The sequence below is a fragment of the Pimephales promelas genome, chromosome 1 (genome assembly GCF_988280905.1).
Source record: "Pimephales promelas chromosome 1, fPimPro1.hap1.1, whole genome shotgun sequence".
In the NCBI taxonomy this organism is placed as follows: Eukaryota; Metazoa; Chordata; class Actinopteri; order Cypriniformes; family Leuciscidae; genus Pimephales; species Pimephales promelas.
The window spans coordinates 38992428-39011037 of NC_142769.1; the positions used below are offsets into that span (position 1 = coordinate 38992428).

The 18610-nt window shown below is 38.6% G+C and overlaps 2 protein-coding genes across 12 annotated transcripts in view; one reads left to right on the forward strand and one right to left on the reverse strand.

The window, feature by feature from the left end:
• cd99l2 (CD99 molecule like 2) lies at positions 1-15410 on the forward strand. Of its 6 annotated transcripts, none has more exons than XM_089129639.1 (12): positions 1-414; positions 3567-3617; positions 3753-3806; positions 5588-5656; positions 6029-6136; positions 6768-6848; positions 8260-8307; positions 9608-9679; positions 9785-9844; positions 9918-10037; positions 10113-10178; positions 12802-15410. In XM_089129639.1, exons 1-12 carry the CDS (start codon positions 354-356, stop codon positions 12861-12863), a joined length of 852 nt encoding a protein of 283 aa, XP_088985765.1. In that variant the 5' UTR covers positions 1-353; the 3' UTR covers positions 12864-15410. The 6 variants fall into 6 exon arrangements, with proteins under 6 accessions (XP_088985765.1, XP_088985766.1, XP_088985768.1 ...); XM_089129640.1 differs by having other exon boundaries at positions 8260-8304; XM_089129642.1 differs by lacking the exon at positions 6029-6136.
• mtmr1a (myotubularin related protein 1a) overlaps positions 13055-18610 on the reverse strand; it is a 17692-nt gene continuing 12136 nt past the window's right edge. For all 6 annotated transcript variants that reach the window (XM_089129634.1, XM_089129633.1, XM_089129635.1 and 3 more), the window contains one exon: positions 13055-16883. In XM_089129634.1, coding sequence (XP_088985760.1) covers positions 16716-16883 — 168 coding nt within the window. In that variant the 3' untranslated portion in view covers positions 13055-16715. The remainder of the gene's footprint in view (positions 16884-18610) is intronic.

Consider the following 18610-nt stretch of genomic DNA (forward strand, 5'->3'; position numbering starts at 1 on the left):
GCCGGTCACAAAGTTCACTAGAGGCTTATTTTCTCATATTTATTTGAAACTAAAAATAAGTAAAATCGTTCGTTTAGATTGTTGTTTTGAAACCGTGGATTCCAGCGTGCGCTCTAAGTAAAAAAGCGGAGCTGAGGTTAAGGAACCGCCCTAAAGCCGGTACTGTAACGTGACCACACGCTGCTGTGAATCTTGTGCTCGCTCTCGCTCATTCGCACTGCAGACTGTCGCAGGGTTTCCTGTTCTAACCCGAGGACCTAGGCTACTCTTAAAATTCCCGTTAGGCCCCAAGGACAAAAAGTCACAAATACACGATCTACTGCCAATATTTAATATCATTTCGGACTTTTAACATGTGGAAGAAGCTCTCGACATGGACGCTTCTAGCGGTCTTTTCTCTGCTGATAGTGAAAGGTAAGCGCTGCGCCCCTCTTTGTTGAACCCGGTGCTATGCCTACTTCATCAGTTTTTGTCGGCGGTCGGCGCCGTAGGCAAGCATTGATTTAAAGCATTTAGACTTTGACTTTTATGTAGACTATGCGTTTATTTAAAGCTCTGGGCGCATGAATCACATAAATCACCGTCTTATGAGTTGCGTTTTAACATCTGTCTGGGTCTCGATCATCTGTCTGGGTCTATAGCCATTGCTACGGGGCTGCATGACATGTTGAGGCTCAACAAATCATTTTCAGCGGTATACCGAAAATAAAATGTGTGTTTTTGAGTACTTTGTGGTTTATTGCGAGGTGAGACCTTTTAAATCCGTGCGTTAAGCATATTAATGATTATATTAAAAGTGCCAATCTCCTGTAGGCTATGTCATTTTGTTGCCAATCTCCTGTAGGCTATGTCATTTTTTCGCAAAGATGTAGCTATTTAGGAACATTTAATTTATTACTATTAATAGAATTTGTTCATTATTAAATTATGTAGGCTATAATTCACATTTTTAAACATCAGTCAATCAATCATGTGTCTTGATTATAACGTAGGCTATTTCATGAATTAACATCGTATTTTTTTTTAAATTGTATCATTATAGTAAATTATGCCATAATTTGTAACATTGTTACACTGTATAGTGTTCTGCATCCCTCGTTTAAAATGAAATGTTAAATTTATCTTTTGTAAAGGCATTAATAATGTTTATTTTATTTTACTAGGCTGAAAAAAACCCAATGCAGTTCAGTACTGTCTAGAATGAAAATATATTCAGAGGACAATGTCATTTTTACATAGTCTCCTCATCCTATAGCACACAGGTACTTTGGGAGGCTTAGAGTCAGAGCGCATGCGCATACGAAGCCACAATGCGCCCAGGTACAGGATAGGAGTTTGGAATTTTTTGAAGACTGCGGAACAGAGGAAGATACCATCATTTTATACAGGGGTCCCCTCTGTTAATATGAGACACACACGTTTAATGTCAAAGATTCCAAGTTTGTTTAAGCAAAAACTATGAAAGGAATTATAGGCTATAGCATCTTTTTCTGAGAAAGACTACTTTGAATATTGTTTAAATGCACAGATGATGTGCATTCCTCGCTCTGTTTTGTAAAATACCCCTTATCTAAAGCCATCAGTGAAATGAATGAGGAAAGCCACCGTCTGCAGTTCTGGCAGAGGTAAACGGCCCCTCCCTCTTTTCCTGTCAGCCACACCCCTCTGTTGTATATGGAATTAGATACATTTTCACTCCCTACCTGAAAACCTTTGTTTATTTATGAGCATATAGTTTTACCACTGTTTTAGGTGTTAGGTTTATGTTTAGATAGGTTTATGTTTGTTTTTTTTTATTCCAATATATTTGTCAATTATCTATCATCACCAGACTATCTGAATTAAACCCCAAAATTAATATATATAATAAACTTATAGAGTTTATTAAATATTATAAACTAATATACTGTATTTAAACCCACAGGTATCAGTCATGAATGGGAAAAAACATTTGATAGATTGAGTGGCTGTCACATGACATAGGCTATTGATCACATAACAGTGTGCCAATGCTGAGCTGGCTTTGGCACTGCTGCATGCGGGGTAGCTTTTAGCTATACCAAGTGTGCACTAAGACCTAAGACAACCTATAACTGAGAAAGAAAGCCACTTAGAAAAAAACCCACAAAAAGCCATGAAAAAAAGCAGAAGGAGCAGACAGAAAGAAGAAGAAGAGACAATTGGATAGATATAGAAACAGAGAAGGATAAGACTGACCCCAGTGGAGTGTTGCACCACATTTTTTGTGTGACCCAGTGCTAAAAATATATGGAAGACATTCATTTCATTAGACATGGAGAGTTATGAAAGGCTTATTTCAGAAGAAACTATTTTAGAAATATACTAGCAAAAATGACACATGGGGAAGGAATCTTTGCAGAAATGTCATTGTTGTGTAGTATGCGAACACAAAAGATCCTTTGTCCCTTTGTACTTGAAGAAGAGCTGTCATTTTCTTGTCTTTGTTAAAATCCAGTAATGTGACAGAACTACTGTGGAAATTGTATCATAGAGTCTTTGGTCACACTTTAGATTAGGGTCCAATTCTCACTATTAAAGGTGCATTGTGATACATTTAGGAGGATCTGTTGACAGAAATCCAATATCATATACATAACTATGTTTACAGTGATGTTTCGACCTTATTTTATGAACCGTTATATTTGTATTACTTTAGAATGAGCAGTTTCTATCTACATACACCACGGGTCCCCTTACATTGAAATGTGCCGACATGTTTCTACAGAAGCCCTAAACGGACAAACGTGGTTCGTTACTATGTTGTTCTTTGTGCAAGAAAGCAAGCTAAAGTCAGCGAATAAAACACTGACACAATGATGAAAAAGTAACAATAACATATCGTTTTACTGAAAAATTAAGTAAACATAATTTCTTAATTTATCTTCATAAAGAAACCTCATTGCTGAACTGGGTACCCTCTGCCGTCTCAGACGGCGACATCTGTCGGCTACCCAAATTTTGTTGGTTGTAATTCGTTACCTCACCACTAGATATCGCTAAAAATCACAAACTGCACCTTTAACTAACTATTAACTACAAATTTCACCTCAATATACTCCTAATTACTGCTTATTGGGTAGGATTAAGAGATATCGAACATGGTCATACAGAATAAGGCATTAATATGTGTTTTATAAGTACTAATATCCTAGTAATGTGCATGCTAATAAGCAACTAGTTAATAAATAAAGTGAGAACTAGACCCTAAACTAAATTGTTACTGAGTCTTTATAAAGCTGGACACCAGATAAAGTTTTAACATCAGATCCAGTTTTAACATCAAATCCAGATTTAGCATTAGGCTCCATCTACAGTATCATCTGAGATTTTATTACAGGACCTTGTACTGCCAGTATTGCTGGTAAATAAGAATATTACAGGGATTGGATGATCTGGGGACACAAAATTATGCATTTTTATTCATTTTAATTGCATGTAGTGTGTGTGCACTGTGCAGGCATCATGCTTGTTTGTGATCTGAATACTCATTTAGTGTGTTTATGCATGAGCTGAACAAATATATCTTATTTTGTTGTGTTTTGCAGGCATAAGTCAGGATCTTGACTTGGCAGATGCAATTGACGATGACACGCCACGTAAGTATGACAATTATGATGATGTAACCATGTAAGGAGTATACAGCACTATTGTCTTGTATTAATTTGTATAAACGGCATTGCCGTAGTGCCAGACTGATTTTTTTTTTGCACATTAAATGTATTAACTTTTAGCCATGGCTACCCAACCACCTAAAGTGGACCCAGCAGGTGGTGCAGGAGGAGCAGGTGAGAGTAATCATTGTTTTATGTAACTAATAGCACTGTGATGATAAGCAATCATTGCTGTTAAATGAGCCTTTCAAAATTAAAGGTGAGGTATGTAAGTTTTTTTTTTTAATATTGAAATATTCTCATAATAACCCAGTGTATTGTTCACTGAGTGCTATTAGTATGCCATTGTATGCTTCTAGCTGTGTGGCGCGATGTGATGCTTCAACAGTTGCGTCCAATGTAGACACGTGTAAAAGTAGCCTACATTTACCTGAGACATGCACAAGCACCCATAAGCCCACAGCTGTGTTTGTGATGTTTGAGTTGAGGGAGGCACGACGCACAAAAGGAGTGGCTTCTCACTGCAGAACCAATGGGTGGAGCTTGACGTCCAGCCCCCCCTCACTGGATGAGATGGGGGAGCTAGACAGTCCAAACACACCCTAACCCTACCTCTTAGGCCGTGTGTCCACCAAAGCGTTTTTAGCCAGCTGAAAACGCTAGACGCTCTGCTGAAGACGCTGTGCTTTGGGCGCTTGAGAGCGTTTTGGCAGCGCAGCGTTTTTTCCGTTGAGACGTTTCGTTCCTATGATAAAGAATATCCGCAGTAGTTGAATGTTGTGACAGTTGGTCGGTGTGGTATTAGTCCCGCCCCTCCTCCACTGTGATTGGACGGCTGGGTAAAAAGTGACAGTTATGAGCGCTGCGTTTTATCCAAAGTTGAACATTTTTCAACTCCCAGCAACCAGTAAAAAACGCTGGGCGCTCGGCGTTTCAGCGTGAAAAAAACGCTCAGCGCCTCGGTAAGCTCATGGCGTTTAAAAAACGCGGCGCTCCCATTGAAAACAATAGGTGGTTTGCAGTCACGTGACGCGCGGAACGGAGATGGAGGGCAAGGAGTGAAGAGCGCAATGGACGAGATGGAGGAAAATCCGTACTGTACTACTTTAGACGCTATTACAAGAGAAATATATAAACAGAAAATCGAAACATATGTTGGACGTGATCCTTACGTTATGAAAAGGAACCGATTTTCAACTGAATTGAGAGATTTGCCTGCCATCGGGCGGCTAGATATCAGCAACTAACTCATCTTACAGACATACTTTGACTTTACAAAATTCGGAAACTGGTACGTTACACAAACAGCCACATAAGTGTATTTAAACACCTGAATGATGTAATTATAAGCCACATAAATAATGTATTAACTCACATTTGACGAAATGATCACTGCACACACACACACAGGCATTTTCCCATTCGGTTGCTCCCGACCGCAGACGTACGTTTGCAAGGCATTTTCCCCGGTGTTTTTCTGTCAATTTCTTGTATTTTCCCCCCTTATGAACAACAACTTTTGGCACACGATAAAAACTCCTCGTGTTTTGATCGATTTGAGCAACCATAAACGACGCAAAAGACAGGCATTTTGAGTGTGTTATAGTGCTTCCTAATATACAAAAAAAACCCCTGCCCTCCATCTCCTTTTCGCGCCATGGCAACGCAGTGGCGTGACGTCACGTGAAAACAAGCAATTGAAAACATACGCCAGGCACGTGGAAAAACGCTTTGGTGGACACACGGCCTAATAAACATAACTCCAGAGAGGGGGAGACAGACGTCATTTGGCCAAAGGGACGTTGGCAAAATATGCTGTATTTTTGTAATTCTGCAGAATCTACATACTTCACCTTTAAATTGTGATAGATCATCACCTTTTATTACTTTTAATAATTTGGAATTTAAAACCTGATTTAAAAAGTCTGAAAGAAAGATGTTCATTTGTTCAACAGTGAAACCCAGTCCAAAACCTGCTAAGCCCACAGTCAAAGAACCAGCAAAGGCCAAACCCAAACAAACAGGTGAGATGCACTTACCAGTATCACGGCTGTCTGTTCTGCTTGAAATGAACACAAAGCAAATCCCCTGACTGAACTTCTTCAATAAACACTGGAGCTGTTAGCATCTTTGAGTGCTAAAACATAGCTTTATGCTGAGTCTGCAGGACATTTATTCTGATAGATCACAGAGATTTATCTGTAGTCAAAAAAAAACATTGCATAAAACATATTTTAAACATTGAATGATGCATGCCGTAAAAGAAAAATCTCACATTTGCTTTTTTGCTATTAATTTTGGTGCTCACTAATCACTCTTCGTCATAGGTTTGAATACCCAGCACCCTCTGAATGTGAATTGCTTTACAATACTAACATATTAACCTCCACTAACAGAAGAGACATACCCTGATTTTTTTGATGCCACCATTCGGCCTGCCCTGTTGCCCCGAACAACCCATAATCCTCTCCGAACCTCGGTTGCCCCTCGGAAAGTCCAGTCTGGTGTGTACCGTGCTGACAGTTGCCCTGTAGAACCGTTCATCGTGTTTGTGTCTTTGCGTGTTTGCATGAATATTTGTGTATTCAAAGCTAATACACAAAAATGGCCAAAAATGATGTTAGATTTGATTGAGGCTAGTAAATAACGTGATCATGGATTGTTTAGCATAAAAACAGTTCTTCCGTAAGTCCCTTCCTAATATTATTACATTAGCCTCTCATACAGTTTACATCAATGACGTTCTTTAGCCGCTCTGCTCAAGTCATTTAGCTTGTACTCATGTGATAAAAGATAATAGAATTACAGCAGCTAAAATAAGTCACAATCACTGATATGCTGGTGGATGTCAACTCTTTTTAACTGTGTCTTATACCCTAATATCACAGCACAATATGATCACATGGGCATCTTTTGCATTTGTCTTCATTATCATCTTGTCTTGTGACTTTGTGTGGGTTCCATCTTCATAGCATAAAAGTACTGTATGAAGCATTTCAATGTTTTAGTGTGTTTCAAACATATAATATTACACAAAAACATTTGTTTTTCATTGTCACTTAGCTGTACTAAAATTAAAATTAGTTCCGCGCATATTCCATTTGTAATGTATTGGTTAATTATTTTGGCTGACAGGTCCTGGCGACCTTGATCTCGCAGATGCCCTGGATTCCAACAATGACATCGGAGGAAAGGGCAAAGACTCTGGCAAAGGCGGTATGTATTTTTCTTTTTACTCATGTTTACCTTTCTGGCTTTAAGGTTTCAACACAAATCTGTCACAAAGAAGAATCTAAAATGTGCCTCCTTCAGATAGAACTAGCCTGCAAAACTGAGTTGTGAAAACAACTCGTTTTGATGAATGGTTGAGGCCAGCTTTCATTAGAGAAGACTTTTTCGACATTCTGAAGAGAGATGAAAATTGTGAAATGCTGAAATGAAACTTTTCCTCTCAAAAGGCTGTTACACAAAAGTAAAAAATAGCGGAGTAGGTCCAAATGGCCAACATGACATCATGACTTTTGCGTAAACATACACACCACTTTCGAGTCAAGTGGCGTGTTATCTCTACGCATTTTGAGCTATCCGCGTGTATGTCTACGCCATTAACGTCCGAGTGATTCCGCGTGTCTGTACACGCCGTTAAATGTCCGGGCGAAACGAAGCAAAATGTAGATCTACATCTAGGGAGCGATCTTTTTATTTCCTAGGTTGGTAAGGGAACAGTCATAAATGCCATTAACCCCAGTGAAGGTTAGGTTTAGGGACGGGGTTGAGGTAAGTCATATATTTATATATACAGTAATAACATTAAGTCAACGGCGTTCATAAACACGCTGAAAAGCGATTATGCGTCTTGATAGCTCGGCAAAAATGGAAATACGAATTGGCGTGTCATACAGACGCTACTTCATGAGATCAGTCTGAAATGGCAGAGTCTGAGAAGACAGAAAGTTGAGTTTAAAGGAGTAGTTCACTTTTAAAAAAAAATTGCTGATAATTTACTCACCCCCATGTCATCCAAGATGTCCACGTCTTTCTTTCTTCAGTTGAAAATAAAATTAAGGTTTTTGATGAAAACATTCCAGGATTTTCTCCATAAAATGGACTTCATTGGGAACCAAACGATTCAAGGTCCAAATGAGAGTTTCAGTGCAGCTTCAAAGGGCTTCAAACGACACCAGACGATGAATAAGGGTCTTATCTAGGACCCTTCGAGTCATGACTCAAAAAAAGATTTGTTCATTTTGATGCAAGAGTTTGAACAGGAGAGTAACAAGCGCTCATCTCAGAACAGAGCAAGGCAAGCATTTGTGCTTATAAAACTTAAACTTTTGAAATTATTTTTTAAATGGCCGATCGTTTCACTAGATAAGACCCTTATTCATCGCCTGGTGTCGTTTAAAGCCCTTTGAAGCTGCACTGAAACACGCATTTGGACCTTGAACCGTTTGGTTCCCAATGAAGTCCAAATTATATGGAGAAAAGCCTGGAATGTTTTCATAAAAAACCTTAATAAACCATAATCTATCATATCACTGTGAAACTCAGGCTACTATGTTTCTAGTCAGCGTGGGTTAACCCAAGCTAGCCAGGCTTGATGTCATCTCCTGTCCCTGGCAGATAGACTTCGGAGAAGGGGGCCGTGATGACGGCAGACCCAATAGCAGAGGTGGTGAGAAATAGAGTAAAATACTTCTACCACCCACTTCCTCTCTTTATCTTCTTGGCTGGAAGAATCACATTTTGTACCAACAAATCAAAGCTGATCTCACCATTATTAAAAAAATCTAATCGGCTTTCTGATTTCAGCACAAGCTTTAATGGATTGAAGCATTAACCTAGTGACCACCATGGGTCCTGATCTCTTGCATCTTCACTTTGCATGGATTTTGAGCTTAATCAATCCGAATTGCTAGTTCCTTTGCTTTCTCTGTATTGTATGTGGCAGTAAGGCTGGGTACAAATTGGATAGCACTTGATTCCTGTCTTGAATCAATTCAATATTCAGTTAGATTCATTCAGAAATATTTTAGGTACATCTCAACTAATGCGGAGAACTGTTATTCTTTGCTATAATATTTAAAGTTACATTTAACAGAGCCTAAATGCCATTTTTAGATCATAATCAATACTAAAAAAAATAAAAATATTCAGTGACCTGCTTTATTATTTAGATTTTGCCTTCAATTTGTAGTTTTATTGGGCTAAAAAAGAATGTGCTTTTAAATTTCGTTGTCGAAATTTCAACATTTAAAAGATTATTCAAAGATATATTACATCATGAACGGGTACGTACAGGTTAATTAAAAATGAAATTAATATGTAATATATTGAATATATTTAGCAAAATGCTCCTCATTAGAGTTTTGTTTTAAGATAATTAACATGCTATGGACCTTGAATGCCTTTCCTTGATGTAAATGACTGTTCCGTGACTTTGTCAAGCTGTTTCACTGACGTCTTGAAACACTGATTAAACGATTACATGAGACATGATATATTTCAGTAAGTTGTACTGTATCTTTGTTTATTTTGTGCTATAACTTGTTATAATCGGTTTTGCTGGCGCTTACTGCTACCGTTGAACTGCATTAAAAAGACCGTCAAAAAGCGCTCGCTTCACGCAAGAGATCGCCACCTAAAGGAGAAGAGTGGAAATATTAGGATTAAATGTTAAACAATAAATGAATGATCCATTTTGATGATCGATATTAAATCTAGCTATTTTTTTATTCCAGCTTTTTTTTTTATTTATTTATTTTTTTTTATTTGCCGAGCTCTTATCGACTGCTCAGCTTTCTGTTTCTTGCAGGGTTCTGGGCTTTTCCTCTTTTGGGGTAATAAAAGCTTCACCTTTAGATCTTTGGGTCTGCAATGGAAAGCTAATAGGATTTGTAAACCTCAAGACTGACCCCATGCATGAATGCTTATCGTGTTGTTCCCAAGCTAATTGGTCTTTTCTAATATCTTAGGTAATGAATTTTCAGACGATGACCTTTTAGGTGTGGCCGATGATAAAACCTACAACCCTGATAAGGGCAAAGGTAACTTTAACCTCCTGACAGATCCTCACATCGAAGGACCTGTCAAATAAGAAACAATGACTGGCCCACTTCAGAAGTGTCAATTCAGTGTTCACATCTCTGCAGGTGGAAAACGCGGAAGCAGTATTGGCGGCGACGTGGATCCTGCCGATGAAAATAACTATGGTATGATTGAGTTAAATAGTATTTAGGGATTATTTGAAGAACATTTTATAGTGGCCTATGTATTGATCCCTAGACACCATGGCTGAGACCGGAACCATCGCTGGTATTGTGAGCGCTGTTGGAATGGCTCTGGTTGGTGCAGTGAGCGGCTACATCTCCTACCAGAAGAAGAAGCTTTGCTTCAGCATACAGCGTAAGGAAACACTTTTCCTTCTTAACTGTACCACACAGCTTGTGCACATGTATCATGTGCTCGATCTCTCCACAGAGAGTCTGAATGCAGATATGGTGAAGGCAGATGCCCCAGATGCTGTTGTCGCACAGGAGCCACAAGGTACTGACCCTCGTGTTTATAAGGCCAATGTCTTTTTTTGACTTTAAGCAGCATGCATTTTACTAAATAAAACAGTCACTGTACACTCACCGGCCACTTTATTAGGTACCCCATGCTAGTAACGGGTTGGACCCCCTTTTGCCTTCAGAACTGCATCAATTCTTCGTGGCATAGATTCAACAAGGTGCTGGAAGCATTCCTCAGGGAGTTTGGTCCATATTGACATGATGGCATCACACAGTTGCCGCAGATTTGTCGGCTGCACATCCATGATGCGAATCTCCCGTTCCACCACATCCCAAAGATGCTCTATAGGATTGAGATCTGGTGACTGTGGAGGCCATTTGAGTACAGCGAACTCATTGTCATGTTCAAGAAACCAGTCTGAGATGATTCCAGCTTTATGACATGGCGCATTATCCTGCTGAAAGTAGCCATCAGAAGTTGGGTACATTGTGGTCATAAAGGGATGGACATGGTCAGCAACAATACTCAGGTAGGCTGTGGCGTTGCAACGATGCTCAATTGGTAGCAAGGGGCCCAAAGAGTGCCAAGAAAATATTCCCCACACCATGACACCACCACCACCAGCCTGAACCGTTGATACAAGGCAGGATGTATCCATGCTTTCATGTTGTAGACGCCAAATTCTGACCCTACCATCCGAATGTCGCAGCAGAAATCGAGACTCATCAGACCAGGCAATGTTTTTCCAATCTTCTATTGTCCAATTTCGATGAGCTTGTGCAAATTGTAGCCTCAGTTTCCTGTTCTTACCTGAAAGGAGTGGCACCCGGTGTGGTCTTCTGCTGCTGTAGCCCATCTGCCTCAAAGTTCGACGTACTGTGCGTTCAGAGATGCTCTTCTGCCCACCTTGGTTGTAACGGGTGGTTATTTGAGTACTGTTGCCCTTCTATCAGCTCGAACCAGTCTGGCCATTCTCCTCTGACCTCTGGCATCAACAAGGCATTTCCGCCCACAGAACTGCCGCTCACTGGATGTTTTTTCTTTTTCGGACCATTCTCTGTAAACCCTAGAGATGGTTGTGCGTGAAAATCCCAGTAGATTAGCAGTTTCTGAAATACTCAGACCAGCCCTTCTGGCACCAACAATCATGCCACGTTCAAAGTCACTCAAATCACCTTTCTTCCCCATACTGATGCTCGGTTTGAACTGCAGGAGATTGTCTTGACCATGTCTACATGCCTAAATGCACTGAGTTGCCGCCATGTGATTGGCTGCTTAGAAATTAAGTGTTAACGAGCAGTTGGACAGGTGTACCTAATAAAGTGGCCGGTGAGTGTACTATTGGTGTATTGACTTATACTCTCTTTACAAATACATGATAATTTTAAGGAAATGCATAATAATAAAAAGTTATTTGAATATACCCAAATGGCTTTAATCAGCTTTAAATGTTTTATCTGTTCATAAGTAACTTTTTTTCTAGTCTGCATAATTCATTGTTGGAAAATACTTAGTTATTCTATTCTATAATAATTAGGGGTGTCACGATTCTCCAAATTCTCGATTCGATTACATTTTCGATTCTAAGGTCACGGTCCAATTCTCGATTTTTATCAATCGGCCAATCAGGATGCTCTCTGTCTTGCATGCGCTTCATAAGGCACACACGCAAGATCTCTCTCTCTCTCTCTCTGCCGTGCGCGCAATACATTTTGGAGCAGCATGCACACTCACTCTTGCTCACTCTAGATTCCGGGAAATTTTAACTAATTTGCTCGCATCAGGGAGCCGCTCTCAATATGCGGGAGACTCCCAGAACTTCCGCAAGACTGTGGCTTTATTGAAGTGCGAACGTTGTCAACATAACTCACTGGAAATCCCAAAAACTTCCACACCTGTGACTTCAATGAAAGAGGAGGGGGTTCAAGTTCTGTTGATGGGTCTTCTGTATTTGCAGTTGCCATGCTGTCTTTTGGCTGTAGCTAAGTTAGAGGAGGTTGACCATAGACGTGTTTTTTCCGCTTGGCAAGCCGAATGGACGTGACATGGGGGCGTGGCAGCATCGACGATTGTGAATTAATTTCGATCGATTTCGATTTTAATTCATTTCGATCGATTTCGATTTAACATCGAAATCGTGACACCCTTAAAGCTACACTGTGCAACTCTTTTAGTTTATTCTTAGCTAAAAACACTTAGTTCTTTCAAAAATATTTGTGCTCATTAATGTAGATTTACTTCGTTCAAGTAATAAAGTATTCTTGTGAGTGTATAATATGCCATTGAAAATACATACGGGTAAGGGGTTCTAATGTCGGTCGCCATGTTGAACCTCCATCTTGAAAGTACATTAGCCAAAGAGGGACATACCCGTTAATTCAAGCTTCGGCTTTCGCGTTTACGTTTGAGTTAACACTCATGGACGAGGTCGAACTGGAAGCCATGTTAATCTTGGACTACATTGGCCACTGTAGGAGTTAAAACGAAATCGGAATTGAGAGGAACAGAAACTAATATTCACTGGATGGTCATATATCTTTTCACCGCTAGATGGGGGTAAAAATCACACAGTGTAGCTTTAATAATGATATTACGTTATAACATATTATGTTATCACATGCAAATATTATATAAGTTATTTTCCTTCCTTCTACAGTTCAACAAACTCTTCTCCAGCCTCCCAACGCTGAGCCGCCAACAGAGGAAAACGTGGTGTAATCAGTCCAAACTGAAGAGGGCGCAGTTCGAAATCGTTGTTCTCCTATTTGAATGCCACTATATTTCCCAGCAGAGCACATTTGCACCACAATGCCCTTTTTTAAGTATCAATGTGACTGTTGAAATCAACCTTTAACATAGTGTAATGTCTTTTAATTGAGTATATAACATCTGTTTACGTGCAACGATGCTAGTAAGCCTGTTTGCAATAATATTGCTATGAAATGGGAAAACACCTAAAAAAGATTTTTTTTTTTTTTAGCATGATCTGCTGAGACCCGAGAAATTAAACTTGGATCTCTTTATGGAGCCCATACAAAAAGTCCCACACATACTGCGCTACAGTCTTATTGTTTGTCAGATCAACTCATTCCTATTGTGCAGAAATGCATATTAAACAGTGAGACAACTGATTAATCCAAGGTTTACAAAAACGGCTGATTGGATAATCATTGAATTATGCTTTTATAGGTCAATAATGTGTTTTTCTTTTGTTTTCACAGCAAGACAGGCTTATCAGATTGGTTGTTATGGAATCCGCAAGATGATGAAGAATTTGTGAAGTGTCATTTTGTTTGTTTTAACTTGATCTGTATATATTTGCCTTGCTTTCACAGAGCAATGTGAAAAGATTGTTACACATATATATGCAGTTTTTTGTGTCTTAGCTAACTTTTTACTAGAGTGACTTTTTGAGAAAAAAAAAAATTGACGCTTAAGTCAGAAACTAACCGACAGCTGCTTCCTTCTAAATTGCTTTTTTTTCTTTGTAATGACTAAAATGGGTATAACTGTGAAGATGTGACGTGTGTTGATGAAGAAACTGCTTTTGTGCGTGTTAGTTGGTCGTCAGTTGTTGCGATTCCTTTTTAGGAATAGATCATTTTGGCATGATCAAAATAACTAGATACATTTGCGTAACTTGTGGGTGAAAGTAACCAAAAAGTAGTGTTTTCATGTTAGCGCAATACTTAAGCAGTGTAGTAACTCTCGCATCGCTAATTCTGATCGATTGCCTTTTTTTTTTGGATTTTAAGGGATTAATGTGCTTGTAAATCGCGTACCGTTTCCAAGTTTTCCATCAGTGTATCTCTATTTACACTTGTAGCAGTAAATGTACAGAAATGTTTGTGCCCCCCAGTCTTTTGAATTATGGGGAGTAGTTTTTCGCCCAAGCTTAGTGTTTGTATCGTTTCTAGCATGTTTGAGCGTTAGCTTTGAGACTTTTCGAGAATTGTTGCACCCTTCCCAGTTTTGCTATTGCCTTAATGAGTCCCTAAAGCTGCTTTCCCGTTTTGCTAATTTACCCACCCTGTTTGGGTGTGGCGTTTGTGCCACTGAGCTTGACCAGACCCTTCATTTCTTCTGATTTGGAAGGCCACCATCTGTTAGCAAAACTGGATTGGAAAGCAGCTCAGTCCTTACCATCCTCTCCATGACTTGAGATCCTCCAGATTTTCCCGTAGCTGTTGTTTTTCACTGTGAATTCAGGTGCACCTTTGTTACTCCCAACCTAAGCCCTTGCCAATGGTGCTTTCCTTCCCAATGCCTTACCACACTAACATTAGGGAAGACACGCTAGCTTACTTACACGGCACTAACAATCACGATCATTAGAAGGGCTGCCTCACTTGAATGTCTACAAACCAGACGTACCAGGTTAAGTACGTTGTTCCAATTCAAAGGTGTGGTCACATTCGCTGAGCTCCGAAGCAAGCGCTCGCATAGAAGTCAGTGAGAAACCACAAGGCTTTCTGTTGGTCAACATGGCGTATTTAGGTGACAGACTTTAACGCAGAAATCTTTTGATTCATATAAAAATGGCCGGATTCCACCCACGAAAATTGCCGAACAACGGTAAATGTGACCACACTTTAACACCCCATTGCAGTTTGAACACTTGTTAACTCACATGCCCAACATAAAGTAGATTTACAAGTCTTGCAAATGGTGATGTCAGAAACCCAGCTGCGCAGAACGTTCCTTGGTACTTTCCTTTAAACGGCACGTTCTACCGAGGCTTTTGCACAGTATCTAGGGTGAAAACAGAATGTTAGCTGAATGTAACTTTTTACTGCTTTGGCTACCAGAACAATGTAGCTTTTTTGGTGCTACACTTGTCAGAAATGAAGAACACCAAAGATGAAATGTGATGGTTTTGCCTTTTTGCATGTTCTTTGACTTTGGTGTGAGTCTTGTTGAATGAATTTGAAAGTAAAAGATACAACGGTCTCGTCAAGGCAAGAAATTCACAAGTGTCTTGAACATTTTTGTCAACATTATCATCGGTTTGTGTTGAATTTGTTGCTTGGACACATGGTGTGACTGTTAAACACCTCCCTAATACTTTCAATTGACCTGAATCTATTGAATCTACATTTCTGGCTACTATATGGTGGATGTTTAGTTTGTAAGGATCTCTGGGCTCTCTGGTGTCGTTTGGCCAGTGTAGTTGCAATTTTGTCAAAACAAGGGTGTATGTGCTGAACTGTACAGATATGCATGTTTTGGATTCTAGCTGTAGATATTAAAGTTTTTTTTCTTGTGTACTGGGTTTATTTATGAACTTGAGAAATTGGAAATGAAGTTTCTGAAGTGTCTTGATTTGCACTGCCAGTTTAGTTATTGCATCACGATATTACTGCCACTGATCAGATTGTAATGCTCGGCTTTAATGTGAACCAGAAATATTGACCTTCATCACAGTTTTCAAGTACAGAATGTGATGAAAACACAATTAATTACACGGATATCAACTGGCAATCCTATTCTACACATGATAATATTCAAATTTAATAAAATTTCACTCTGTATTTCATTGGTTATACTTGGTGGTAAAAGAGCAGCATAAAGAAACCCAATAATAAACAGTTTATCTCGTCTTTGATTCCTTTGGTTATTTATTTTTCTTAAATTCAGGATGCAAGGGTTTGGAGTCTGTTTTTTTTTTTTACATGTAGAAAGAATAACCAGGGTGGCACAAATACAAAAATACACTAATAAAAGAAAGAAAAAAATACATTATAAATTCAGTTTTTAAAATATTACATGTAATTGGCTTTTTAAACATTATATGGCGTTCTCTGTTCGATTGACCAGGGCTGTGTAAAGACTATTTCTTTGCACTCAGATCCGCAAACATGAGTATATAACAAAAAATCAACAGGGGATTAATATCAGATGTTCCTTATTTACCTTGTAAACGTACATTTCAGTAGTACCGGAAGTACAATATTAGTGCAATATTAGGGTGTGCACATAAAAACGATCAAACTAATGGCAGTATCACAACAGCAATATTCAAATGAATTAGTAAAACCTAATAAAATAATACGAACACAAGACACAAAATGAGTTCATAAGTAAGGAAATAAATGTTATGTGATTTTTTTTTTTAAATAACTAAAGGGATGTTAAAGGTTGTAGAAGTATTGGCACATAGGCAGGCAAAGCTGAGGCAGTAATGAAAAACTATTAGACAAAAACAGAAAAATTACAGTCACTAAAATAGAAAAGAATAATATAAATTATTAAAAAGTATATTCACAAGTCAAGTTAAAAAAGTGGCCTATTTTTTCAGAAACTGAATCACAATCAAAAGGTTCTCTGTTTTGAAGGAAGTTTTTATAAAACATAACCGAAATGAAGCTAAAATGTGTGAGAGACTGTCCTCCTTTTGAGTGTTCATGCTAATTTTTACATGTATATACGCTGGCTCTCTATACGTCCTGCATTATCCAGTGAGAAATGACAGATTTAAATATCACATTATCATGTTTACTGTAACCTATAGATTCCAACCACACATCCTGTTAATAAATAATCCTCTCTACTTTGAACATTGCATATATGTTACACAGAGGAGTGTAGTGGTGTACCGCCATGTGAGGGAGAATACGCATGATCTGATGAAGAGGAGATTGAGCGTGATGAAGATGCTTCTTTCTGTAACTCATCCACCTTCCTCTGAAGCTCTGCGCGCAGATACAGCAACTCCTTCAGGTTCTGGTGTACAGGCATCTGAACACAAGTCAACACAATATTTCAGTTCCCTCAGTGACAGTTATAAAAGCTCTAGTTGGTTTTTAGTCAAACAAACATCACATGACCAAACTAATTATTTAAATGCCTGATTTATGTAGTGGGTGCCCATGTTCATTTTGTTTTCTGGCTATTTCTTGAAACAGAATAAATAATTGAGGGCCAAAAATGTAGGTTCAGGAAGAATAAATCAAATGACCTTTATCTATAAATATATATAGTGCTTTCGGTAATAAACAGGGATGCAAAAATGAAACCAATTCTGCTGTAAATCAGCTCTCCAGAAGACAATAGTGTCTTTATTTAGCTCAAATCAGTTTAGAGTTGATTTAATTCAGTTCAATAAGTGCTGCAAAATTCGACAGTTATATCAAAAAGTTAAATCAGCTATAAAGCAGCTCTATAGAAAACAGTTGAAGTTTTGTTCTCGTCATATAGTGTCAGTGCAGTCAAATCAATAATATCAGGGCTCCAGACTAACTTTTTTTACTAGGAGCGCTGTTGCCCCTGACTGAAAATTTTAGGAGCGCAAGCAAAAAATTTAGGGGCACACCTTAAATAAGCTTGCAATGCAATTATTAAAATTTCCCCCAAAATAACTGTAATACTGACAAATTCTTTAATAATAAATAGACTTAACATTATGATATGCTGTTTTATTTTAACTTCACAGGGCTCCAGACCCAAAGTTGAGGGCAGCATCACCTCAAATGAGAACTCACAGTTCTATAAAAAATAAAAAAAAAATCTGGTAGCACTGGGGCTAACAATAAATCACTAAGCTTAATTTAGGGTGTAGATGAAATTAACTTTAGTTTTTATCATTTATAATGTCTTAATATTAATTAATAAAAGTAGTGAAAATATGTATAGTGAAAATAGCCAATAAACATCCTACTGTTTACAATGGTATTATTATTTTTTTTAAGTGTTTAAATAAGAGTTTTCCAACATCTTAAAATTTTTCGTTTAAGGACAATCTTTAAAGGATGAACAAAAAATGTGTTGGTATGGTAATCACATAAAAAATACAAAAAAATAAATCATTTATATATGATATTATTGAAGTGAAAGGATGTGTAGTAGGCTACTTACACGGTAAGAGTTAACTTGCCTAAATTCATGGTTCTGTTAGGCTGATTTGTGGACTGAAAGCCTTCTATAAGTGTTTTTCCTGGTTTCCACGTCAGCGCTGTTTGATCTGATATGGTTTATAACAGAACTCTGCGCCGAATCGGAGTGTTTCTCACTGGATCTCGTGGTGTTGATGTTATTAATTCTGAGGCGAATTTAATGGATTTCTTCACTGGCTCTCCTAGTAACAGTGTTGCGTGAGCGAGATCGGCCCGCGACTGGCAAGTTCGGGGCTTTATTTTGTCAATGGTTCGGATCGCTGCTGCAGCTCCACGGTCCTAATCATACATGAGTGGCGTATTTTCGTTCCACTTTCATTTTGTTTGCATTCGTTGCTAGGTAACGACTAAAGAGTCGATAGATCGCTGATTGCTCAGACGCACATCAGTTTGTGATATTTGTTTCCGTCTCCTTCCCACAAACGTTTACGCGCGCTATTCTTGTCACGGATTCATTGACGCGCCTCTTCCACGCTTTACCATGCGTTCAACGTGTGGCAAATTTACTGGTCGCACATGTGCGACTGGATGTAAAATTCAGTCGCACACTCTCAATTTTTGGTCGCAAAATGC

What these genes read in the sequence shown, in the direction of transcription:
- cd99l2 (XM_089129639.1), top strand. Translation starts at nt 354, where the DNA reads ATGTGGAAGAAGCTCTCGACATGGACGCTTCTAGCGGTCTTTTCTCTG. An exon ending in CCCTCGGAAAGTCCAGTCTG is followed by an intron (nt 6,137 to 6,767) that starts GTGTGTACCGTG and finishes TTTGGCTGACAG; the next exon opens with GTCCTGGCGACCTTGATCTC. An exon ending in GCTTTGCTTCAGCATACAGC is followed by an intron (nt 10,038 to 10,112) that starts GTAAGGAAACAC and finishes ATCTCTCCACAG; the next exon opens with AGAGTCTGAATGCAGATATG.